The sequence below is a fragment of the Caretta caretta genome, chromosome 20, assembly GCF_965140235.1.
Source record: "Caretta caretta isolate rCarCar2 chromosome 20, rCarCar1.hap1, whole genome shotgun sequence".
In the NCBI taxonomy this organism is placed as follows: domain Eukaryota; kingdom Metazoa; phylum Chordata; order Testudines; family Cheloniidae; genus Caretta; species Caretta caretta.
This window is the reverse complement of record NC_134225.1, coordinates 19,508,104-19,535,178: the sequence shown is the minus strand read 5'-3', so window position 1 is coordinate 19,535,178 and position 27,075 is coordinate 19,508,104. Positions and strand designations below refer to the sequence as shown.

General features: G+C 44.1%; 1 protein-coding gene across 3 annotated transcripts; it reads right to left on the bottom strand.

The window, feature by feature from the left end:
- Positions 1 to 1,885: 1,885 nt before the first annotated feature.
- On the bottom strand, positions 1,886 to 25,129 carry LOC125627523 (hepatic lectin). Of its 3 annotated transcripts, XM_048831692.2 has the most exons (10): positions 24,827 to 25,128; positions 18,964 to 19,014; positions 15,821 to 15,958; positions 15,561 to 15,611; positions 14,646 to 14,771; positions 13,040 to 13,102; positions 11,874 to 11,963; positions 11,261 to 11,430; positions 10,361 to 10,470; positions 1,886 to 3,718 (listed from the first exon to the last, which is right to left on the bottom strand). In XM_048831692.2, the coding sequence occupies exons 1-10, from the start codon at positions 24,900 to 24,902 to the stop codon at positions 3,583 to 3,585; spliced, it is 1,011 nt and encodes a 336-aa protein (XP_048687649.1). In that variant the 5' UTR covers positions 24,903 to 25,128; the 3' UTR covers positions 1,886 to 3,582. The 3 variants fall into 3 exon arrangements, with proteins under 3 accessions (XP_048687649.1, XP_048687650.1, XP_048687652.1); XM_048831693.2 differs by lacking the exon at positions 18,964 to 19,014 and having other exon boundaries at positions 24,827 to 25,129; XM_048831695.2 differs by lacking the exon at positions 13,040 to 13,102 and having other exon boundaries at positions 24,827 to 25,127.
- Between the last annotated feature and the right edge of the window lie 1,946 nt (positions 25,130 to 27,075).

Here is a 27,075-nt window from a genome sequence, read left to right as displayed (position 1 = left end):
GACAAAAATGGTTGCCCGCATCTCTTCCCTCTGTTTTCCAGGAGCTGGCAGTGACCAACGGGAATAATTTGGCCAAAGTCCAGGTGCGGTCAGTGTGTTAGGTGTACCTGCACTAAATGGTGGAGGCAGTAGTTGGGCCTGCTGAGTAAAGGTAAGTCTGTGATATGCGGACATGTGGATTACTTTGAGGTGTGTGACAGAACTGTGATTACGATCTGAGGAGATCTATGTTTTGCATCCTCCAAAGTGTGTGAGCAAAGGGAAATGCCGCAGGTGTACTTTCAGGGTCTGGTATGGGGGACACGTTGGGGTGCAAGGTGGTTGGGGTGCCCTGGCAGAGCTGTGCGGTACAGGCATGTTGGCTTGTGTGCAGGGGGTTGAGGTGCTCTGGCAGAGCTGGGGCTGGTGGTCGGGGTGCTGGTGGGTTGGAATGGTTTGGCAGAGGTGGGGGGTCCCATGCCTCCCTCCCCTGAGCCCCCAAACTCTTTCACCACACTTACCATCCCATCCGTTATTTATCCAATTCCCCAGAATTTTCCTTGCTCCAGCCCCAAACCCCTCTAGCCCTATTCCTTCCCCTCCTTAAGACCCCTCCCATCTCAAGAAGCATTCATATTCTGACTTTTCCCCCCTCCAAATAGTCTGATTACATTTCCACCAAAATAAATCTGGCACCTATGACTCACACCTCCAGCCACTCAGTTCCAAACTCCTTTTGTCTTAGGTTGGGGGGTTGTGATTAACTTATCCTTAGCTAAGGAAATTGCAGGGTGAGTTCACAGCCATCAAGGGGTCTGAGGGCAAGTCTACACTACAAAGTCCACTTCAGTTACACCTACAGCCACCACAGTCATTACATCGGTTTTGCATGTCCACACTAATTCCTTCTGTCAGCAGTGAATGTTCTTACCAGGAGTGCTGGCATCGATTTAACTGTCTGTGTGGGGCATTGTAGGGCACTGCCAGCCACGAGCCCCGGGCTCAGCCGGAACAGTCTGACGTAAGCAATGCAGTGTCTATATCAACCTAAGCACTATGCCTGTTGTGGAGATGGAGTTATTAAGTCGGTGTAGTGGGCGACTTAAATCGGCAGGAGCAACATTGTAGTGTAGACACTTACAGAGTTAAGTCACTATAAACTGCCTTACATTGACCTAACTCTGTAGTGTAGACCAGGCCTGAGATTCATCCAATCATTAGTACCTCGCAGATTAACAGCAGAAGGCAAAAGAAGGAAATCGTTTTTTGGAGGGGACCAGTAACTCGGGAACTCAGCCAAATGACCCCAAATTTGGATCCCTAACTCTACCCTATGCCACCGTAAGGCACACCAGATTTCAAAGCAATCCGATTAACTGTGCAGATTTTAGAGCTCTTACGAGTTGAGGATTAAAGCATATAAAAACTGGCATGGAACCCAGCTAGCTGGTTTTTTGTATTGGTGCATGTGCAGTGTAAAAATGTACATTTTCTTAAATTCTGTTATCAGTTTGGGTCCCTCAAAGATTTAGTGAGTGCCACGCACTACCTTGGGTAAAACTCAACAGATTGAGACCATTTTTACCTGCATCCCATCAATAGTTTGATCTTTAGCTCTCTGCAAAAAAAAAAAAAAAAAAAAAAAAAAAAACACCTAGAAACCTTTTTTAAAAAATATCTGTTTTTTCCAGGCTTATATCTCTGGAATCCCTAGCTCGAATGACTCCAAATTCGCTTCACTAATCCTACCCTGCATCCCCCTGAGGCACACCAAATTTAAAGAAATCCAACAAACATGTCAATTTTAGAGCACTTAGAAAAGTCAATCTTTAAACAGACAGTTTGTCACAACAGAGGATTTTCTCATTCAGTACAAAAAAAAAAATTCTGGCAATGTGCACTGCACTTCTTAAAAGGACACAAGTTTAATTGATTATAATCCAAACTAGTCAACAGACTTATTTGTAAACCCTCAGAAAATTCATTCTGTGATCAGTTATAATTGCTGCACGTTTGAGGAAAATATGCTATATTCTTTCTATGTAGCAATAAAGCAGAATCCCTGTTTTAAAGGGCAATACTCAACTTGACCGTAGCTACAGAATCACCTAATTATTATTCCACAAATGAATGAAAGGACATGGCTTAAGGCAGGGAGAGATGCAATTTGCATGGAGTGATAGAAAGTGAAGGAGGAATATATGTAAGATTGGAAGGATTAGATGTTTATCACTCAATGTTGGTAAATGTCGATTTCACAGTATGCAAACAAACCGACAAAAAAATGTTCATTTCTAATAATCAGAATTTACGGACAGATAAAGTAAGGAAAATACTGCTTGAGCATATATTAGAGTTTGATTTAAGGATATCTACTTTGTCTATTCTGACATAGGCTTGAATAGAGATTGGGAGTGGTTGAGTCATTATACTAAGTGAAACTATTTCCCCTTTTTTATTCCTCTTTCCACTGTTCCTCAGACGTTCTTGTTAACTCCTGGATATGTGCTGGAAATGGCCCACCTTGATTATCGCTTCAAAAGGTTTTCTCTCCCTCCACCCCACTCTCCTGCTGGTAATAGCTCATCTTAAGTGATCACTCTCCGTACAGTGTATATTTTTTCATGGTCTGTGTGTATATAAAATCTCCTCACTGTACTTTCCACTGTATGCATCCGATGAAGTGAGCTGTAGCTCACGAAAGCTTATGCTCAGATAAATTGGTTAGTCTCTAAGGTGCCACAAGTCCTCCTGTTCTTTTTGCGAATACAGACTAACACGGCTGCTATTCTGAAACCAACCATTCTGACATATGACATTGACAATTTGTGGTTTTAACTGTGATAATGGTTTAAGTTTTTGAATGTCTACATCTACTGTCATAAATATTGTCTGACCTGGCCATAATTTTCTACAACTGTGAAAATTTACATAAATAAACGTTGATACTATTTATCTGTCAAAACTGTATATATAAAAACAGTCTAATTCTGCCAAGCCTAAATATAGAGTGTGAGTGAAGTGGCTGCATCCCCTTAATGGGTCTTGTCAACACAGTCATATTTTTGAGGAGTGGATCTGAAGTATAAGAATTAGTCTATAGAAGGTATAATTTCTGAGAGTTAAGTAGACACTACTGATGCAGAAGTAACTATATTGAAATCTGTTGTTACCTCAGTTTAAAACAGATGCAAGTAAAGAATTGGGCCTCATAGCTCTGAGAGGCATGAACTTTCCTCATTTGTTTTAAGTGGGTGTTGATTCTGAAGCTCAATGGTGGCCATTTACATGTCAACACAGTTACATTTCAACTGCTGATCATTTTAGCTGAAGTGTGCAACTGCTCTGCATTTTATGGGTAAAACTCGAGGAAGTGAGCAGGACTGAGGTATAATACTGCCACTTTTTTTGGGACCAGTTGGACCCCTGAACCTACAGCACTAACTAGCATGCAGGAGAGCACTATTAACAATCTGGAGAAACGTCATCTTCAGTTCAGCTACTGGGGAGCCGGACTGAGTTCTTGTCAGCCACTGAGCAGGTGCAGGAGGAGCAGTGGGACTTGTGCTCAATCCCGTAACAAGAGCATGTTTGAAAAGTGGGTCAGCAGATCCATGTCTTTTCACAAATCCAGTAATTGGGCCGGGAGCACTCGGAATCGCTCCATGTCCCAGTAGACCTCATGCTGACACAGTCTTCTTCCTCACCCTTGATGTCTGGTTCCCCGAAGTTCCAAAAGCTGCCAAGAAAAACAAAGCCACATAGAGTCTGCTGATGTAGTTAAACTGTGCTGACATTTAAAAGGTCACCTTCAGGTTCCAGAGTTAAAACCCATTAAGACAAATGGGAAAAGTTCACGCCTCTCAAGGCAGTGGTAATAACTGTAGCCTCTAAGGAGGAATTTTGTAGATCTCAGCCCCCTTTATTAAATACAGCTCTGCCACTGCAGAGACAGATATCTACAAATTCTTCCATCGAGTTTAAGATTAAATCAGCGGGCCATATTCTGGTAACAGTGTAAGAGTAAGCCAAATGGACGTCAATGGAGAGATTAAAGATTTACTCCAGTGTAATGGAGACCAAAAGCTTACCCTGAGAAGGTAATGCTACAGGCCTGATTATCCTCTTACACCAGTAAGTCCTGTCATCAGTACATTCCCGGGTCCTCATCTGATGTAAGTGGACATGTAAATGGAGCAATGCCAATTTACATGAGCTGGGAATCTGGCTTTCTGGATTTGCACTGGTGTTAGCAAGAGGGCAATCAATGCCAGTCAGATCAATGGGTCAATGGTTGCCCTGCAGTTAGGGCCTAGGGGTCATCCCACCCCTATCCTGTAGTGTGGTCCCTTTAAGGTTTAGTACCCCAGGTTCTTGGAAAATGACAAAGGCAGCTATGGCGAGAGGAGAATCTGTCCCAGGGAAGAGTCTGACTGGTGAAAACTTGTGCTATTCTTTTAAGAGTCCAGGACCTGAAGTCTTGTAGAGATGGTGAGGCAAGGCTCCACCCTCTCCTAACCAAGCAGGACCAGCTTCCTCCTGAAGCCTGATCACGCTTGTACTCCTCAGTCCTCCAGTAGCACTCCTTGCACACCCTCCCCTCACTGATGGGAGGTCCTTTTTAAACCAGGTGTCCTGATTAGTATGCCTGCCATGATGGATTCTAGTATGTTCTTAATGGGCTCCAGGTGTCTTAATTAGCTTGCCTATCTTAACTGGTTCTAGCAGGTTCCTGATTGCTCTAATGCAGCCCCTGTTCTGGTCACTCAGGGAACAGAAAACTCTTCATCCGCTGGCCAGTATATTTGCCTTCTACCAGACTCCTGTATTCCAGTGGTCTGGGTCTGTCACAGTATATACTGTAAATCATCTCTTTGTAATATTCCCTAGGCACACTTTAACGTAGTATTGTTTCCATCAGCACTATGTTAAAGCACACTTGAGAACCTTTAGTCCACACCAGCAGGATCTACACAGACCAATTAACGCACAACACATTAGTATGCTTTAAAAATCACCCATCCCAATGCCCATAATCCGAATTACTGCTCTGTGCAGACAAGCCCTTAGATACAAGTAATATTTTCCAGTGTTTATCGGATAAACACAGATTTTTTTTTCTTTTCCTATCATGGTGTTTTATCAGTCTTTTCCTGTTACAGCTGAAAATCAGATGACCTATGTGTATACACTAAATAAATTAGACCCCAGGAGAAGGGGAATATTGTTTAAAGATTCTGGAGGCGAGTGATTTTATTTCTGAATCCCTGTAGAGGTAACTGATGGAAGTGTGCCTGCAGGGCCTTGCTGTACCACAAGGAAGTGCTCTGGGAGGGCATGGTGCCACCCTACATACGGGGAAGGAGCTGTAGGAGGGGAAGGTTCTGTAGAACATCTCAAACCCTGGCAAGAGTGGCAACTCTCCAGCCAGAGTTATTCCAAGGCAGGGGAGATTGGATTGCTCTGAATACTGGAGGGTTCCAGTTCTAAAGTACTGAGTCAGTCCAGCCAGGTTGGCTAAACAACCAGGAGATGTCACCATCTGATGGCTCTTTGGTGGTCTATGTGAAATGAATCCCGAGGACTAAAGTCTGGTCTGGTGAAAGCAGGTGCAATTCCACAGAGATGCACCCACTTATGCTAAGCCACAAATTGTCCCTTAGTGTCAATTCATTTACCAGAGGGACAAGTCCATATAACAATGGAGAAGAATAACAACAAAGCACCATAATGGAACCCCACTTCCTGCATGCTGGGGCTGCCAGTCAGACATGCCAAACCCATGAAAAAAACCACAGAAATTGGGCTTATTTTTGGCTTAATTGGCTTGTGAGTTGCTTGTTGGCTAGTTTTTGGCTTGAGCTTGTTGCTTGTTTGGCTTGGAGCTTGTTGTAGCTTGTTGCTTTTTTGGATCCCGGCAAGCAAGGGCAAGGGGCAAGCAGGAACAATGAGGGGAGAGAGTCAGGGGTGCACGGTGGGCCGACCATAGTCACAGACAGCACGCCAGGGGGATCTAGTCACGTAGAGTGTTGGGGTTCTTAGTAGGGCTGTCGATTAAGCGCAGTTAACTCACACGATTAATCCAAAAAATTCACTGTGGTTAAAAAAATTAATCGCGATTACTTGCACTGTTAAACAATAGAATACCAACTGAAATGTATTAAATATTTTTGAATGTTTTTCTACATTTTCAAATGTATTGATTTCTATTACAACACAGAATACAAAGAGTACAGTGCTCACTTTATATTATTTTATTACAAATATTTGCACTGTAAAAATGATAAACAAAAGAAATGCTATTTTTCAGTTCACCTCATTCAAGTACTGCTGTGCAATCTCTTTATCGTGAAAGTGTAACTTACAAATGTAGATTTTTTGTTACATAACTGCACTCAAAAACAAAACAATGTAAAACTTTAGAGCCTACAAGTCCACTCAGTACTACTTCTTGTTCAACCAATTGCTAAGACAAACAAGTTTGTTTACATTTACGAGAGACACTGCTGACTACTGCTTATTTACAATGTCACCTGAAAGTGAGACTTGTAGGTTCTAAAGTTTTACATTGTTTTATTTTTGAATGCAGTTATTTTTTGTACATAATTCTACATTTGTAAGTTCAACTCATTATAAAGAAATTGCACTACAGTACTTGTATTAGGTTGTAATCAAAAATAAATACAAAATGAGCACTGTATACTTTGTATTCTGGGTTCTAATTGAAACCAATATATTTGAAAATGTAGACGACATCCAAAAATATTTAAATAAATGGTATTCTATTATTGTTTAGCAGTCTGATTAATCGCATGATTAATTTTTTTTAATCACTTGACAGCCCGAGCTCTTAGGGATTGGCTTGTTTTTGCCTTGTTTTGAAATGGGATTAGCTTGATTTTTGGCTTATTGTGAAAGTCAGGGTGCTTATTTACCACATGAAAGTTGGCCCCAAGCCTGGATAAACTGGGGCAGGTTGAACACAATACTAACCACCTAGCCTAGTAAAAATATCTCAGCATTTCAGTAAAAACGAACACTGCTGACCCTTCATGCTGCAAGAAGGCTCCTGGTGGATGCCAGGACCCCCACAAGTTTGATGCTGGCTTTCAGAGTTGTTTATTGGAATGTGAGAACAATGTTTCAAACATCAAAGATCTTGCAGGTCATGAGAGAGAGGGACAATGACAGACTCGAAATCTTGAGCATCAGTGAGAGCCGGTTGATAGAGGCGGATAATAAGCGTTTCAAGCAAGAGAGGAAACATCTCATTTACTCAGGTTGTAGTGACAACAAACACTCGGGGGAATAGTTCTCATTCTGACAGATTCTGCTGAAAAATTACTCACTGGCTGGGAACTGATTAATCAAAGCATCATATGCGCCAGATACCAAACCAGATTCCTAAAAATGTCCATCATACAGCGCCAACAAAGGAACATAGTGCTGAGGATAAAGATGAATTCTACAATTGTCTCCAAAGTGTGGTTGACTGAATACCTATACATGGCTTACTCCGTGCGATGGGCAACTTTAACGTTAAAATAGGATGTGACAACTAAGGAATGGAAAGAGCAATGGGGAAACATGGGTTGGGAACCATCAACCAAAATGGTGAGAGACTCACTGAATTGTGCTTGGTTACCTACCTGGTTCTTGCAAGTACCTGTTCCCTAACAAAGGAATACACACAGAAACCTGGATTTCATCAGATGGCAAAATGAAAAGTCAGACTGAGCACATCCACACTAGCTCAAGATCCAAGTAATCCATCCAAGATGTAAGGACATATCGAGCAGCAGATGTTAGCGGTGACCACAATCTTTGCATTGCTAAACTGAAATTAAAATTGAGAACCATCAATGCTAAGCAGAAAGCGGGAAAGGAAAATCACCATTATAAAACTGAAAGCAAAAGCGTAGTGTGAGAAATTCCAGCTTGAACTAAGAAACGGGCTTCAGGCGCTGGCAGAGGCCGAGAGAGGTGAGATAGAGACTGGGCCTGAAGAAAAATGGGCAGTGATCAGAAACCATATGATTCAAGCGGCAGCAGTCAGAGTTGGTTATCAACATAGAGCAAGAATTGGATAAGCCAAGAGACAGTGGTATCTCATCAAGGAAAGAACTGAAAGGAAAACTCCTGAATGCTAAGACCAGGCAAAAGCCAAAAGAGGAGTATAAGAAAGCAGGAAAAGCGGTGTGAAGCAACACAAGGAAAGATATGTTGAAAACCTAGCAGTTGCTGCTGCTGCTGCTATGTTAGGAAACCACACAGCTGTTTACCAAGTGACTAAAAACCCATGTGAAAATTTCAAAACCGGACATGGGCCAATGAAAAGCAAAGACAGAAAAAGGCTTACAGCTGAAGTAGAACCGATAAAACAGATGAGCAAAGCATTTCAAAGAAGTCGTCAATAGACCCAGTCCCATTTCAGCATCATGTTTGATGGAACGTGGGAAGCTGATCAACTTCACATTAACAAGAGTCCAGTAAAGATGTCAGAAGTACAGGCTGCAGTCAAAAATCTGAAAAGTAACAGTGGTGGGAGATGACCAAGTTATAGCAGAAATGATGAAAGTATTTGATCCTACTATCCTATCAAAATTGACAGAGATGTTCAATGATTATTTGGGGGAAAGGGGGTTTCCTCCTGACCAGTGGAATCATGAAATCACTGTCAGAATACCCCAAAAGAGTGATCTTCCTGATGGTAACAGCTGGAGGGGAGTTACATTACTCTGTTGTAGGGAAAGCCTTCTGCAGTGTGATACTACACAGAATGAAAGAGGCAGTGGATGCAAAGCTTAGAGAAGAACCAGTTGGATTCAGGCCCAAAAGATCCTACGTAGATCAGATATTCACACTAAGAACCATTATAGCAAACTCCACTCTTCATCAGATTTATTGATTTTTTTTTTTTTTCAAAAGGCATTTGCCTGCCTGCACAGACATACATTGTGGAATATTCTCCAATCCTACAAAATCCCAGTTAAAGTCATAGGCAACATCAAAGTCATGTATAAAGATGCAAAGTGCTCTGTAAGGGTGAACAACCAGAACACGGACTGATTCAGAGTGGACCGCATGAAATAGAGTTGAATTTTATCTCCACCATTGTTTGGCATTGCAATAGACTGTATAATTAAGAAAGAAGTGTATTAGCAACACAAACACTGATATAGCAAGGGTAGATGCCAAAAAGCTTAGAAGACCTAGACTTTGCTGATTATATTGTGTTACTGAGAAATACACCAGAAAGTTAAAAACAAAGACAGAGAACTTGGCAAAAATAGCACGCCAAGGGGGGCTCAGAATTAATTACTCTGAAACAAACATCCTTGAAACCCAGATATCAAGCAGTAACATCACAGTAGAATGCAAAAATGTCAAGAAAGTTAGCCAATGGAGGCCTCAAGAAGGAAGTGACATCAAGGATAGTAAAGCCACCCACAGCACTTTCTAAATTCAGCAACATCTAGAAATCAAAGAGATACAGTACTAGAACAAAACCTGAGAATTTTCAATTGAAATATAATCTCGGTGCTAACATACTGCTGCGAGACCTGGAGATTTACTAAAATCTTAGACAGAAAACTAGGCAACTTTGGAAATTTAGTGTCTATGAAATATTCTGGGAGTTGATTGAAAAAAACATCATCACCAATGAAGATATCTGAGAAATCAACAACCCGCAACTCATTTCCATCAGAATCAGAAGGAAGTGCTGGACATATGTGGGGCTTGCACTCAGGATGAAAACACACAGATTCCCACATGAAGCTGCCAGGTAGAAACCAACTGGTGTGAGGAATCTAGGGCACCCAAGAAAAACCTTAAGAAGAACCCTTAGCAAGGAGGGCAGAATAGGCTATCTCAACACCATAAGTGTGGAAGAGACTGGTTTCCGCCCTGTGCGCCAACATTGGGACAGGAAGGATGTTGTGAGAAACTCACTCCCTAATTAGCAAAAATATGTTGGCCATCAGATCAGAGAGGCTAAGGATGGAATAGGCCATGGAGACTGAACTCCCCTCTCACACCAGAGGAGTCGCTCCAGGGTGGAGGGGAGGCGTATTGGCAAGGAAGAGCCAGCGCAGAAGTGGGGCTTGCTCAGCTGTACCTTCCCTGCAGATAAACAAAGGACTGCAGTCTCCAGGGTACTTTTTATTGGCACTAACTTCGTGTGAAAGAGTTCTCCCATGCTAAGATTCCAGCCCCAGTTCTGCATCCCTGCTTCCCGTGCTCAGTGCCTGTTCTGAGCCTATCCTGCTCAGTCCCCTTTCATGAGATAAGAGGCAAAACAGACATAGCCATGGCTTCAAAACTCCTGAGTATTGGGACTAATTTTCTGATTAAGGAATTTGCATGAGAAGGGGCTTACCTGACAGAATACGGGCTATTGTCTACCCACTGCCACGTCCCTTCCTCCACTGCATCACTCAGTCCCAGCCAGTATGTCCTTTTCTGTTTATTACAGTCTTTCAAAAAAGCCTAGAACGGAAAAGAATTTAATATGACGAAGGCCAGCATGATGGCTCTGGGGACTGGCAAGGTGAAATGGAGCGGTCAGTCTGTACAATTCTAATGCACCCATCGGCATAGTATCTCAACAGCCTTTCCCTTGTATGTCAGCCAGCTGTCTAGCGATCAAAAGTCACGGCCTTCTGAATGTTTTTTCACTGCCTTAGGGGAGATGAGTTTGGGGGTTCCCAGTGGGGCAGGGTGCACCGCTCTGACAAACGTCCTCCCACTATAGCCTCCTCCCCAGTGCTCTAAAAGAAGCACATATGGGCTTTCAGGGCCACATCCTCAGCTGGTGTAGTTCTACTGAAGTCAAAAGGGCCAGATCCTCTGCTGATTTAAATTGGCGGAGCTCCATTGCCTTCAGTAGAGCTATGCTGATTTTCAAATCTCAGGGTCTGGTCAAATCTCAAATCAAACGCATCCGATGAAGTGAGCTGTAGCTCACGAAAGCTTATGCTCAAATAAATTTGTTCGTCTCTAAGGTGCCACAAGCACTCCTTTTCTTTTTGCGGATACAGACTGCTACTCTGATACCCCAAGCTTGATTCTCTTCTCCCATCAGCGTAACTTAATTGCAGCCAGTCGAGTTACATCAGTCAGAGAGGAAGATGAGGCAGTGTAAACTTGTGAAACCCCCCTGAATTTACTGGAGTTACTCTGGATTGACATGGATGGAGCTGAGAGCAGGATCTGATCCTTATGCCTCACTCTTTCCATTCTGAATGGCGTACTATAGCAAACAGAGGGGATAGCTTACCTGTTCATTGTCATTGTTAACGATAACCAGGTAAGAGTTTTGATCAGTACAGAACTGCTTCGCACCCATCCAGTCTGTCGTCGTATTTGAAAAGTAATAGCATGCTTTCCCAAACTTCTTCCAGCCGGCTGCACATTTTATAGACTCTGGGAGAACACTGCAGAGGGATGCTGTAAGGGAGAATTCAGGACAGCCTTGCTTTACTGTTGGAAACTCTGGCTCATGCAGAAAGCAGTTTTTTGCTTATTTAGTGAGGTGGCTCACTGGGAGCATGTCACATGTTTTCCAGAAATTTCAGTCTTCTAATTTGTTTCCATGAGCCATTTTGACCTGTAAATCCTTTTTTATTTGGATTCTGCCTACCTTAGAATCCTCCTTTCGCCAAATCTTGCTCTTATTCATACTGCCATAAACTCAAAGTGACTCAATATTCTTCTGTTGAGTTACTCTGGATTTATACTGGGTAACCAAGAGCAGAAACTGACTTTCATTCACCAGCCCCTTCTGATGCTTCTTGGGGTAAAATTGATAACAGTCAACCATAGTTTTCATGGTACCATGAACAGACCATGAGAAAATAACAGCGATGAAAATATGCCCGATGTTCTCTCACCTGCCAAATCCCACAATTCCTTATAGCTTTTGTTCATGTCGCTCTGGATTCTCTTTCGCTCTATTCGTCCATCAGCCAGGTCCTGCACCACTGAAAAGTGCAAAGCATCATATGAAGCAATGGGAAGTAGGCAGCATGGTCTAGCAGATGAGGTGCTGTGCTAAGGAGCTCGGTTCTATTCCCACCTCTGTCTGCAAGTTTGGGCAAGTCTCTTTTCCCTCTCACCCTGTGTCTGTCTTGCCTATTTAGACTGTGTAGGCAAGGGCTGTTTTTCTTCATGTGCCTGTAAAGTGCCTAGCACAATGGAGCCCTAACTTTGGTGTAATGCAAGTAACAACTGAAATTCAGTTCAGCTCCATTTGGAGCTGAAAAACTAAGCTTAAGCTCTTATGAGAGGCAGCCTTCCTCATGATGGGCCAGATCCTTAATTCCTTCATTGTGACTGTGTGCTCCTACCATTTATTTGTTGTTTTCACCTGATATTTCTTGTCTTTGAGTGTAAGCTCTTTGGATCAGGGACCATGACTTTTTTATATGTTTGCACAGCGCCTGGCATGGTAGGGATGGGGCCACTATGTGGTACCACAATACAGATAAACGATAACAATAAGCCTCAATTGATGTCAATTGGCATTTATTGATTTACATCAGCTAAGGCTCTTCTAAGTGTCCAGTCTCTCTTGTGTGACCTTAACCAAATCCTTTGCCTCTTGCAGCTTCAGTTTGTCCATCTGATTCTCCTCTCATACTATCCAGTGTAAATCAGGAGTAACTCCATTAAGCTCAGTGGGTCTGATCCTGATCGCCCTTAAACAAGTGGGCACCTGCAGTAATTCCATTGGTGCTACGCTAATATAAACTGATGTGAGAGCTGAATCAGGGCTAAAGGTGTAATTCTGGTGTAAATCAGAAGTAACTCTATCGAAGTCAATGGTTCTTTTCTTGATATAAATGAAAGGAGAATCAGATTCAGGGGGCGGTTTGTTTAGCTTTTTTCATTACTTACAAAAAGCTTTGTGATGCTTCAGTGGCGCTAGAGACGGGCCCCGGATCCCTGAAAGGATTAGCTTTGCCAAATTGACCCACCCACCCCTAATTCAAATCCAGCAAGTTCCACTGTTAACCAGAAGTACCTACATCACGTTGGCTACAGTCCAAGAACCTACCGTTCATTAGCCTCTCCGAGTGGTTATAGTTTAAAACTTTTAACTCCTCTGACACCTCCAAGTCTAAAAAGGAAACAAAAGAATATGGCTTTTTCCATTCATGCTAAAATAAAGAGGCTAGCCCCTCAGCTAGTTAGAAATGACCACACTGGATCATATCAGGAATCTCATCTCGTCTAGTGTCCTGTCTCCAACAGCGGCCTCCCCCCGCTGCTTCAGGGGAAGGTGCACTGGTGATAACCTGACTCCAAGGGATGTTTCCTCCCATGACCCAATAATGCTTATGCCGTGAAGTCAGTGGGGCGATGTTGATTTACACAGCTGAAAATCTGACCCAGTGGAGTTACTCCAGATTTACACCACTGTAACCAAGAGCAGTATCTGATCCCTAAGGGTGGGATTGCTTGGTATGGGACTCGACTGCACTGACAGGAGTCCCTCCCACCCTTTGGGTATGTCTATACAGGGGGTGAAAAAAAGGCCGGTGGTAGCCAGTCTCAGAGCCCAGGCCAACTGGCTAGGCTCACGGGCCTCACGCTGCAGGACTAAAACTAGCAGCGTAGACGTTCAGGCTCGGGCTGGGACCCTGGGCTCTGAAAGCAGGGAGGGTCCTGGAGCCCAGCTCCAGCCCAAGCCCGAACATCTGCATGCTAGTTTTAGCCCCACAAGCCCAAGTCAACTGATCCTGATCTGAGACCGCTGCCACGGGTTCTGGGGTTCTTTTCTTTACTGTATAGATGTACCCTCCTCCATTTAGATTGACAGGGCAAGGACCGCCTTTCTCTACATTCCTGTACAGTGCCGAGCACAATGGGGCCTTCATCTTGTAATACAAGTAAGAATAGTAATAAATAAATCATTATAAGACCACGTGGCGGGGAGAAAGAGATGTAGCACTAAGTCTCCCTTGGAGAGGACTTGATGGGTGAATCGCTGGAGCAGGGATTTGTCTGGAGTTGCTGGTCGCACTCCCCCACCCTCATCCTCCATGTTCAATAATCGCATGAACCCATTTAACATCCAGCGGTAAAGCCGTGTTGCTTGTATGGGTTGTGGAAGTAGATAAAGGAGAGCTTGATCTCCTGTTGCCCTGAACCTTGTGCAGTCCGTTACACCAGTGCAAGGTGAGTGGAAAGTAATACCAAGTCAGGACAGGGCTCAGGACAGCCTAAAATGACGCTTACAGCATTGTGACTTTACTGGAGTTACTCTGGATTTACACTAGTGTAACAGATCCGAGACACAGCGTATGGTGCTATTGCACCAGTGTTCCCGAGATTAGTGTGTATTCTGATTTCAGCGGCACTGAAATCGGGGGGGGGGGGGTGCGTGCGTGTGTGTGTACGCTTTGGAACTAGCATAGTAGATCGGTGTGTGTAGGGGGTGTTTTAGCCCCAGTGTAACTGAAATCAGTGTGTGTGGGGCGGCCGGGGGGGCTGATAGCCATGCATTTTTGTTCTGTGATGCTCTCTCCCCACTTCTGCCCCTGTGGCATGCCTGTCCTAGCACAGATATATTAATTTAGAGAAGAGAATAACATCAGTAGGCCCCTCCCACCCCCAACCCCCCCACGTAGGTGTCCATACTAACTTGTGCTGAGACTTACATTTCACCACTGCTATTGAGAGGAGAACTGCCCACATTGCAAAACAAATCCCCATCAGGACATAGAGTGTCACAATGGACTTCGGTCTGTAGCCTATTCCTTGATTGGAGCCAGGAATGGGGTCAGCTGTGGAGAGCAGCACTAGTTAGATCTCTGACCGTACCTCCCTGTATTTTCAGCATTTCCTAGCAGGAAGGACCCCGGAATCGTTTACCCCAGGACAGGGTTTCACCCAGGCTCTTGATGTTAAAGGAAGACTTTGTGGTTATTTAAACTTTTCAGAATCATGTTGGCTTGCACTGAAAACAAAGACAATGGCTCTCTCTTTTAAATGAGTAATGGGAAGCGGTGTGGTCTAGTGGTCACATCTGGGTGGGGCCCAGAATTCAGGACTCCTGCATTCTCTCCCCATCTCTGAGAGGAGAGGGGTGCCTGGTGGTTAGGACTGGGCATCTGGATTCCCAGGTTCTCTCCCCAGCTCTGAGAGGTGAGTGGAGTCTCATGGTTAGATCAGAAGACTGAGAGGTTGGGGAAGGGAATACAGGACCGTTCACCTCTAAAGCATTGGCTCCAATCTGGCTCCAGGCAGGGGGTTGGCTGTGGGGTGTCATGGAAAATGGATGTGAGGACTTTAATCTCTAGGGCATCAGTCCTAATCCAAACCAAAAGGGAGAAGTGGTAGAGACTCCATGAAGTCCACTAGGGACTCTGCTAATACTATTAACTTTATGTGGAAGGTGGTCAGATATGGGTGGCAGGATAAAACCTTTAGACAGATAGATTGGTTCCAGGTCTATAGCAACCAAAAGTCATTCCCATCTGACGGCTGCTCCGTAGCCCATATGAATCCAATTACCCAGCGCAACACAGACAGTAGAGTCCAAGGGACAGGAGACTGCAGGAATTCCAACTAACCTGTCCTTGGGAGACTTGAAGATGCTGGTTTCCCGGCTAGCACGTAAAAGCCTGCAAACAGGAAGGAAAATGCAGGCATTGGAGGAAGTGTCAATTCACCCATGATCAAATATGCAGGCTTCTCCAGGCCACGTTGCTGCTGGGAATGTAACTCCACATGCAGTCATGGGCCCCAACTCATCTCTGGTGAATCCCCACTGACGTCACCAGGGATCAGTTCAGGCCAGGGAGTGAACAGGAGGAGAAGAAGTAGGTTCTACCTGTGCCTTCCTTGCTTCTCTGGCTTGCTACATCTGTATTGTCTTTATAAGCTGGTAGCCTCTTTTGCATCTGATGTCCCATCTCGGACAGGGACACATCGTCATAATCCTCCTCATTGGAAAAGCTATCAGGTGAGCCTAAATAGATGAGAAGACTTAATCCCAGTGCAGTAATCATAGAATCATAGAATATCAGGGTTGGAAGGGACCTCAAGAGGTCATCTAGTCCAACCCCCTGCTCAAAGCAGGACCAATCCCCAATTAAATCATCCCAGCCAGGGCTTTGTCAAGCCTGACCTTAAAAACTTCTAAGGAAGGAGATTCTACCACCTCCCTAGGTAACGCATTCCAGTGTTTCACCACCCTCCTAGTGAAAAAGTTTTTCCTAATATCCAACCTAAACCCCCCCACTGCAACTTGAGACCATTACTCCTTGTCCTGTCCTCTTCTACCACTGAGAATAGTCTAGAACCATCCTCTCTGGAACCACCTCTCAGGTAGTTGAAAGCAGCTATCAAATCCCCGCTCATTCTTCTCTTCTGCAGGCTAAACAATCCCAGCTCCCTCAGCCTCTCCTCATAAGTCATGTGTTCCAGACCCCTAATCATTTTGGTTGCCCTTCGCTGGACTCTCTCCAATTTATCCACATCCTTCTTGTAGTGTGGGGCCCACAACTGAACACAGTACTCCAGATGAGGCCTCACTAATGTCGAATAGAGGGGAACGATCACGTCCCTCGATCTGCTCGCTATGCCCCTACTTATACATCCCAAAATGCCATTGGCCTTCTTGGCAACAAGGGCACACTGTTGACTCATATCCAACTTCTCGTCCACTGTCACCCCTAGGTCCTTTTCCGCAGAACTGCTGCCTAGCCATTCGGTCCCCAGTCTGTAGCTGTGCATTGGGTTCTTCTGTCCTAAGTGCAGGACCCTGCACTTATCCTTATTGAACCTCATCAGATTTCTTTTGGTCCAATCCTCCAATTTGACTAGGTCCCTCTGTATCCTATTCCTGCCCTCCAACGTATCTACCACTCCTCCCAGTTTAGTGTCATCTGCAAACTTGCTGAGGGTGCAATCCACACCATTCTCCAGATCATTTATGAATATATTGAACAAAACTGGCCCCAGGACCGACCCCTGGGGCACTCCACTTGACACCGGCTGCCAACTAGACATGGAGCCATTGATCACTACCCGTTGAGCCTGACAATCTAGCCAACTTTCTACCCACCTTATAGTGCCCACACTTCTTTAACTTGCTGACAAGAATACTGTGGGAGACCGTGTCAAAAGCTTTGCTAAAGTCAAGTTACAATACATCCACTGCTTTCCCTTCATCCACAGAACCAGTAATCTCATCATAGAAGGCGATTAGATTAGTCAGGCATGACCTTCCCTTGGTGAATCCATGCTGACTGTTCCTGATCACTTTCCTCTCATGTAAGTGCTTCAGGATTGATTCTTTGAGGACCTGCTCCATGATTTTTCCGGGGACTGAGGTGAGGCTGACTGGCCTGTAGTTCCCAGGATCCTCCTTCTTCCCTTTTTTAAAGATGGGCACTACATTAGCCTTTGTCCAGTCATCCGGGACTTCCCCCGTTCGCCACGAGTTTTCAAAGATAATGGCCAATGGCTCTGCAATCACAGCCGCCAATTCCTTTAGCACTCTCGGATGCAACTCGTCCGGCCCCATGGACTTGTGCACGTCCAGCTTTTCTAAATAGTCCCTAACCACCTCTTTCTCCACAGAGGGCTGGCCATCTATTCCCCATGTTGTGATGCCCAGCGCAGCAGTCTGGGAGCTGACCTTGTTCGTGAAGACAGAGGCAAAAAAAGCATTGAGTACATTAGCTTTTTCCACATCCTCTGTCACTAGGTTGCCTCCCTCATTCATTAAGGGGCCCACACTTTCCTTGGCTTTCTTCTTGTTGCCAACATACCTGAAGAAACCCTTCTTGTTACTCTTGACATCACTCACTAGCTGCAGCTCCAGGTGCGATTTGGCCCTCCTGATTTCATTCCTACATGCCCGAGCAATATTTTTATACTCTTCCCTGGTCATATGTCCAACCTTCCACTTCTTGTAAGCTTCTTTTTTATGTTTAAGATCCGCTAGGATTTCACCATTAAGCCAAGCTGGTCGCCTGCCATATTTACTATTCTTTCGACACATCGGGATGGTTTGTCCCTGTAACCTCAACAGGGATTCCTTGAAATACAGCCAGCTCTCCTGGACCAAATCCTCAAACAGTATAAATGGGCATAGCTTCAAGTTATATCAACTGAGGATCTGGCCCAATGAGCTAATATATTTATATTAGAGCAAATCATTTGCATCTGAGAGCATTCATAGGGAGGATGGAGCTCCAGGCATGGAGCTCTTAGTAGCTCTGGAATTACAGAACACTTGCAGTGAGATTTCACCAACTGCCCTCTTCACTACTGGAAGAATGATGATGATATTACTCATTTCTTTTGGAGCCTCATTCTCTTCTCCCTTCTAATGGTGAAAATCTATAGAAACTGCTGAAGTTAGGAGACGTTGGCTGGTCCAGTAGGTTTGGTTTGTGGAGCAAAGCCAAAAGCCACTGTGGCCTAGTGGATAGGACACTAGTCTAAGACTCGGGAGTCCTTGGTGCTGTTTGTTGCTCTGCTACTGACCCACCACGTGACCTTGAGCAAATCACTTCCTGCCACTGTCCTGTCACATTTGCCTGTCTTGTAAATTTAGACTGTCAACTCTACAGGGCAGGGACTATCTCTGATGATGTGACTGTGTAACACCCAGCACAATGGGGCCCTGATCGCAGGTGGGGCTTTGAGGTGCTATCATAATACAAATAATAAAACTGGTGTGTGGGACAGGAGAATCAGTCCCTTTATGCACAGATCTCAAAGCACCTGTTTGAAGGTGGGTTTGAAGTTGTTATACCCGTTTCACAGGTGAGGAAACCAAGGCACAAAGAGAAAAGAGGTCCAAGGTCGCATATAAATCACCTGCAGAGCTGGGAGTAGAATCTCTACACTGGCATCTCATCAAGGTTCGCTTTGCACCATGCTATGGCCCAGGACTCTGCTCTGGCCCAGATGCAGAAATCCTGATCCAAGGAACATCAGGAGGAAATAATATGTACTCACCAGATCTGACGTGACTTGCATGTGCTGGTCCCCCTGATAATAAGTAAATCCCTGCAAACAAGGAAGGAAAAGGGTATGTGTTTGGAGAAAGTGAGAATTCTCTAGAGGATACCACTGTGGGATCTGATGCTGATACCACAGTCTGCGAGGCAGCCCTCAAGCTGGTGAAACCAAATCATCTTCACTGCAGCTGCTCTTTGGCAACATCAAACTAAAGCAGCATTGGTAAGAGATCTTTGAACCTGTAAGCGTGAACCTTTGCTACTAGAAACCTGATCCATGGAGGTACAGTTATCCAGTCAGGGAAAGGAAGTGATGCCATGTGTCCTTGGATTCAAAATATGGCAAATGGTCTTACAAGCTGAGGAGTTGCTCAGCAAACCATTTCGGATACCACATAATTAGGACAGAAATTGAAACTGTTCACCAACGGGGGGGAAAAAAGAGGTGAAACTCATCAAAGAAAAAGTCCGTTACAAATTATGGGCCGGATTCTCAGCAGGTGTAAATCCGCATTTACTTCAGTGGAGCTACAGCGGATTTTCTTCAGCTGCGGTTTGGCTCATTGACTCCAAGAGAGCAACACCAAGGGCTGGTCTACACTAGAAGAGTGATACCAGTACAGGAAGTCTATCAAACATTCTTACAACTACAATACCCACCTGGTGAAATGAAGAAACAGATTGACAGAGCCAGAAGAGTACCCAGAAGTCGCCTACTGCAAGACAGGCCCAACAAAGAAAGTAACAGAACACCACTAGCCGTCACCTACTTCCCCACATTAAAACCTCTCCCAACGCATCATCAAGGATCTACAACCTACCCTGAAGGACGACCCATCGCTCTCACAGATCTTGGGAGACAACCCAGTCCTTGCTTACAGACAGCCCTCCAACCTGAAGCAAATACTCACCAGCAACTACGCATCACACAACAAAAACACTAACCCAGGAACCAAACCCTGCAACAAACCCCAGTGCCAACTCTGTCCGCATATCTCTTCAAGGGATAGGACCATCATAGACCTAACCACATCAGCCACACTATCAGGGGCTCGTTCACCTGCATATCTACCAATGTGATATATGCCATCATGTGCCAGCAATGCCCCTCTGCCATGTACATTGGCCAAACCAGACAGTCTCTATGCAAAAGAATAAATGGACACAAATCTGGCATCAGGAATTATAACATTCAAAAACCAGTCGGAGAACACTTCAATCTCTCTGGTTACTCAATAACAGACTTAAAAGTGGCAATTCTTCAACAAAAAAACTTCAAAAACAGACTCCAGTGAGAAACTGCAGTACTGGAATTAATTTGCAAACTGGACATCATCAAATTAGGCCTGAATAAAGACTGGGAGTGGATGGGTCATTACAAAAACTAATTTCCCCATACTAATTTCCCCCTACTGTTACTCACACCTTCTTGTCAACTGTTTGAAATGGGCCACCCTCATTATACTACAAAAGTGATTTTTCCTCCCTTGGTATTCTACTGTTAATTGAATTGTCTCATTAGCACTGACCCCCCACTTGGTAAGGCAACTCCCATCTTTTCATGTACTATGTGTATATATACCTGCTACTGTATTTTCCACTCCATGCATCTGATGAAGTGGGTTTTAGCCCATGAAAGCTTATGCCCAAATAAATTTGTTAGTCTCTAAGGTGCCACAAGGACTCCTTGTTGTTTTTGCTGATACAGACTGACACGGCTACCACTCTGAAACCTGTCACCAGTACAACTGTCAATTGAGGGCACGATTTTTTAACCAAATTCTGGTATAAGCCTAAGTGTAGATGCATTTATACTGGTTGAAAGGTGCCTTATACCAATATAGCTTATTCTTCTTCCTGTATCGGAAGAAGCTATGCCAGGATAAAAAGAAAAGGAGTACTTGTGGCACCTTAGAGACTAACCAATTTATTTGAGCATGAGCTTTCGTGAGCTACAGCTCACTTCATCGGATGCATGCCGTGGAAACTGCAGCAGACTACCAGGATAAAAACTTTTACGCTGGTATAACTGCATTCATGCTACCTGGGGTTTTCCACTTTAGCAATACCAGTATATAGTTAAAACAACAAACATTTCTAGGGCAGACAACTCTAAAATAACATGAGCTGGGGATCTGGCCCTAATTATCCAATGGTAGCAAAGCACAGAATTCAGCTAGTGCCATCTCCCGTGGAGGTTGGTGGACTGAAGGTTTGTAGCAGGAAGGTTTCCATGATAACTGCCCTCTGAAAATACTAGGGCTGTCAATGAATCACAGTTAACTCATGCGATTAACTCAAAAAAATTAATCCCGATTAATCGCACTGTTAAACAATATTAAATTTTTTTATATATTTAATAAATAAAAATTGAAATTTATTAAATATTTTGGATGTTTTTCTACATTTTCAAATATACTGATTTCTATTACAACACAGAATACAAAGTATACAGTTCTCACTTTATATTATTATTTTTATTACAAATATTTGCACTGTAAAATGATAAACAAAAGAAATACTGTCTTTCAGTTCACCTCATACAAGTGCTGTAGTGTGATCTCTTTATTGTGAAAGTGTAACTTACAAATGTAAACTGCACTCAAAAACAAAACAATGTAAAACTTTAGCGCCTACAAGTCCACTCAGTCCTATTTCTTGTTCAGCCAATCGTTAAGACAAACAAGTTTGTTTACATTAATGGGAGATACTTCTGCCTGCTTGTTATTTACAATGTCACCTGAAAGTGAGAACACATGTTCGCATGGCACTTTTGTAGCCGGCATTGCAAGGTATTTACGTGCCAGACATGCTAAACATTCGTATGTCCCTTGATGCTTCGGCCACCATTCCAGAAGACATGCTTCCATGCTGATGATGCTCATTAAAAAAATAATGCGTTAATTAGATTTGCGACTGAACTCCTTGGAGGACAATTGTATGTCTCCTGTTCTGTTTTACCCACATTCTGCCATATATTCATGTTATAGCAGTCTCGGATGATGACCCAGTACATGTTCATTTTCACACTTTCACAGCAGATTTGACAAAACAGAACGAAGTGTGAGATTTCTAAAAGTAACTACAGCACTCGACCCAAGGTTTAAGAATCTGAAGTGCTGTCCAGAATCTGAGAGAGACGAGATGTGGAGCATGCTTTCAGAAGTCTTCAAAGAGCAACACTCAGATGTGGAACCTACAGAACTCGAAACACCAAAAAAGAAAATCAACCTTCTACTGGTTTCAGAGTAGCGACTGTATTTGTCTGTATCTGCAAAAGGAACAGGAGGACTTGTGGCACCTTAGAGACTAACAAATTTATTTGAGCATAAGCTTTCATGGGCTACAGCCCACTTCATCAGATGCATGCAGTGGAAAATACAGTAGGATGATTTTATATACACAGAGAACATGAAACAATGGGTGTTACCATACACACTATAATGAGAGTGATCAGTTAAGGTGAGCTATTACCAGCAGGAGAGAAAAAACAAACCTTTTGTAGTGATAATCAAGATGGGCCATTTCCAGCAGTTGACAAGAACGTGTGAGGAACAGTAGGGGGGAAAAATAAACATGGGGAAATAGTTTTACTTTGCGTAATGACACATCCACTCCCAGTCTTTATTCAAGTCTAATTTAATGGTGTCCAGTTTGCAAATTAATTCCAATTCAGCAGTCTCTCATTGGAGTCTGTTTTTGAAGTCTTTTTGTAGTAATATTGCGACATTTAGGTCTGTAATCGAGTGACCAGAGAGATTGAAGTGTTCTCTGACTGGTTTTTGAATAATTCTTGACCTTCTACTAGTGGCATCTGTGTCAGATGATGAAAACAAACATGCATCTGTCCGCTCTGCTTTGGATCGTTATTGAGCAGAACCCACCATCAGCATGGATGCATGTCCTATGGAATGGTGGTTGAAGATGAAGGGACATATATGAATCTTTAGCACATCTGGCATGTAAATATCTTGCAACGCCAGCTACAACAGTGCCATGAGAATACCTGTTTTCACTTTTGGGTGACATTGAAACAAAAGCGGGTAGCATTATCTCCTGCAAATTATAACCCAACTTGTTTGTCTGAGCGATTGGCTGACGTAGGACTGAGTGGACTTGTAGGCTTTAAAGTTTTACATTGTTTTATTTTTGAATGCAGGTTTTCTTTGTACATAATTCTACATGTGTAAGTTCAACTTTCATGATAAAGAGAATGCACTACAGTACTTGTATGAGGTGAATTGAAAAATACTATTTCTTTTGTTTCTTACCGTGCAAATATTTGTAATAAAAATAAAGTGAGCACTCTATACTTTGTATTCTTTGTTGTAATTGAAATCAATATATTTGAAAATAGAAAACACCCACAAATATTTAAATAGTATTCTATTATTGTTTTGCAGTGCGATCAGTTGTGCAATTAATCTTGATTAATTTTTTTAATTGGGTGATTAATCGCGATTAATTTTTTTAATCGCTTGACAGCCCTAGAAAATACCTGATACTTGGCGTATTCCAAAAGGGAAACAAATTTTCTCTTCAGAAGCATTTTTCCTTGGGCATGGAGGTCGTATGTCCTGACGTGGTTGGGGAGATTTTGCTCTCCCTTGAGCCTCCTACATCCCATCCCTGCTACGAATCCAGCCTGGTCAGGGGTTACAGTTATGCTTTTCCCAGAAACTGTTAAAACACAGTTCAATCTTACAGCACAGCCAGGATCTGTATGGGTTTGAACGGCCTCTGAGATCTGTCCTAGAGTCTTGGACATGACTTATATGACCATGGTGACATTTTAATATTATTTCTACCGTCAGGTCTTGTCTACACAAGAGTTTATGACCTGAAGTTAATTACTAGCCAGTTCACTGGAAGAAGTTAACTTTGTAATGGTTGATGTTTTGCATTCTTCCCAAACGCTTGTAAACCTCAAATTAAAATATCCCCTGATGTAGACATGCCCTTAGTGACAAAGGTCCAGATCCCCAGTTGGTGTAAAACAGCGTCATTGTGCTGAAGTCAATGGAGTGATGACAATTTATACCAGCTTGGGATCTGGCCACATCCAGCCCCCCTAAATTCCACCCGGGTGCAAGCAGTTGCAATTTTACTAGCTCCAGAGGAACTAGGCCTCCTAACACCATCAGCCCATTGCCTGCATTTGAGTGGGAGCAGAATTCAGCCCACAGTCAGTTATGGTTCTTCAGTTATTTTCCAAGTAATTTTCTTCCACAAAGATCTAAACTGATACAAGTGAGAACCGCAGTGCGGTTCCCCAGCTACCACTAGATTTGAGTGGGAGATGTATTGTGTTTATGGTTGACTGACCTTATTCCATCTTACCCCACTCCCTTCTGAACAGACATACACCACGAAGAGCACACATATCTGCATTCTTTTATGCTACACACACAAAATGACCACACACTATACAGCATGTACATCTGCACATACTTACACACATACAATCCCCCTCCCATACAAATGGCACACACCCCTGCCTACACACACAGAACACCCAACCCTGCACACGGAAAGATGGATGTACTACACACCCATGTACACACACAGACACACAACAGCACGTGTGTACCCATACAGCCCTGCACACACACACACAAAGCACATACTTCTGGGATGATTTAGTTGGGATTGGTCCTGCTCTGGGCAGGGGGTTGAACTAGATGGCCTCCAGAGATCCCTTCCAACCCTGATATTCTATGATTCTATGTAGGTACGTGTTCCTTGCACATACCCCACAATGCACATGGCTGCACACTTCACACAATCCCAACACAACACGCATCTGCCCCTTCTAAGTCTGGATACAGATGGTGCCCTGTTTCCAACCACTTTGTCTTTACCTGTTTGTCTCACCAGTCTCTTCCCTGGTGACGGTGGAGGACACAGCCAGTTCCCATAGAGCTCCTGCTGGGCCATTCCTTATTGCTGGGGACCAGGGGCTTAGGTGGGCTGCTGCTGAAGCAACAGACCCCACCCCAACCCCAGACCCTGTTCTGCTTGAGGCACTCCCTTGCTCTCAGTGCCTCGCTCAGAGCAGTTGTATTATTTCCTTACTTTCAGTTCCTCTCTCTGCTGGGGTGGGATGAATAAGATTATGCAAATAGCCTGAAATGCAGCAGTTGTGCACAGAAGCCAGGAAAGCGGGGAGACCATGCTGCGTGCCATGGAGGGTAGCTATGCCACAACCCCTCCGCTGGGTGCATAGTCGTGGGATGGCTGGTTGAGTGGTGGTGAGGTGGCCACCTGGTCTGTGAACTGCATGGGTCTACTGCCCACACTTTGAAGAGCAGTGGTTCTCAGTCGGGGTATGCATATCCCTGGTGGTACGCACAGGTCTTCCAAGGGGTACATCAGCTCATCTAGATATTTGCCTAGTTTTACAACAGGATACATTAAAAGCACCAGCCAAGTCAGTACAAACTAAAATTTCATACAGTCAATGACTTGTTTACACTGCTCTATATACCATCCACTGACCTGTAAGTACCATATTTATATTCCAATTGATTTAATTTTATAATGATATGGTGAAAATGAGAAAGTCAGCCATTTTTCAGTAATAGTGTGCTGGGACACTTGTCTTTTTATGCCTGATTTTGTAAGCAAGTGGTTTTTAAGTGAGGTGATACTTGTTGGGGTGCAAGACAGATCAAACTCCTGGAAGGGGTGCAGTAGTTTGGAAAGGTTGAGAGCCACACTGTAGAGTATAGGAGTCACCATACTGGATTGGACCTGTGGTTCATTTAGGCCAATATCCTGTCTCTACCAGCAGCCAGCCCCACTGCAGCTTCTCCTAGAGTCCATAGGAAGACCTGTGTGTCCTAGCTGCACCAATGTCCCCACGCCCTGGCTGTGGGTGGTTCGTGGAGAAAACACACAGTCCTTCCTTGCTTTGCATAAATGGCTAGATTTTTATCCTACAACTCAATCGATACCTCAGTCCTGTAGCAGGGATCAGTGCCAATGCAGGCCCCTGCTACAAATAAGCGTGCCTATGCTATGAGCTGGGCTGTTGGAAAGTGAGCATCCATACACAGCATTCCCCCCGCCGAGACACCATGTACATCCTCCTTAAGCCCTAAGCCTTGGGCTAGCCTTCTGCAGTGAGGTCTGTTTCACCCCTAGTGCATTGTGAGATACCGATCCCGTCAGATCGCCGGAGCAGCGTGTAGCCCAGTAGCAGCTGTAGGGCTGGAGGTTATAGGCTGGCAACACTTTTATTTTTAAGCATCTATTTATTTGTTTTATAAATAAGATGGTCATTGATGCAGCAAACCACAGTGCTGTGAGGAAGGGGCTAGAAGAGGATGTATCTGCACCTGCTAATAATGTATCACATTTGTTAAGTCCCAGTGATCCTCATCACCTATAACTGGTCCTGTCCTGCCCACACAGGAAGGCGTCATGGGTTAGGGTAAGAAGGAGGCTCCCCATACTAGCTGTGAGCTCGGATGTGAGGGTCCTATTATGATCATTACAGTATGTGTATGTGTGTGTATTTCTCACCAGGCCCATCCACCCCTTGCAGCCATGGTTGTTTCAGTGCATTCTGGGATTCACCTGTCTGGTAGTTCCTGGGAGAAGGGGCTTGTGGGAATTTCTTAACACAAAGCACTGAATTGTGGGATGGAGGTCACAAGTGGGGGTGGAGGACAGGGCAGCTGCAATTCTTGTGGGAAGAAACCAGTCCCAATCCAGACAAACCTGAGCTAATGACCGTTTTCCAGGCAGCTAGGTAACCCAAACCTTGGAAGCACCTGGGGATGCCTTGCAGGCGTCATGAGACCAGGGCATCCAAACAAGGGTTGCTTGCAATGACTTTTCACCTGCTATAGATAGAGGTCCTAAAGTAATCCTTTAACTCTTGACTTGCTGAATCATATTACATGTTCATGCTGGATGGAGCAAAGATGTTTTCCCATCTTCACCATCCTTCCTCCCAGGGGCTCATGGCCTAAACTCTACAACATACATACGCTGAAGAGTTCAGCCAAAGGGCCAGGCTCTGCACTCTTACCCGGGTGTAAATCTGGTGTCACTCCACTGAGGTCCAAGGTGTGACTCTGGATTTACACCAGTGTAACTAAGA

Bases quoted from the DNA above. Each gene is read 5' to 3' on its own strand.
- LOC125627523 (XM_048831692.2), bottom strand. From the start codon at position 24,902: ATGGCCCAGCAGGAGCTCTATGGGAACTGGCTGTGTCCTCCACCGTCA. The intron at 19,015-24,826 runs GTAAAGACAAAG...CCTTGTTTGCAG, and splicing joins GAGACTGGTGAGACAAACAG to GGATTTACTTATTATCAGGG. The intron at 3,719-10,360 runs GTAAGCCCCTTC...TTTTCTTGGCAG, and splicing joins AATAGCCCGTATTCTGTCAG to CTTTTGGAACTTCGGGGAAC.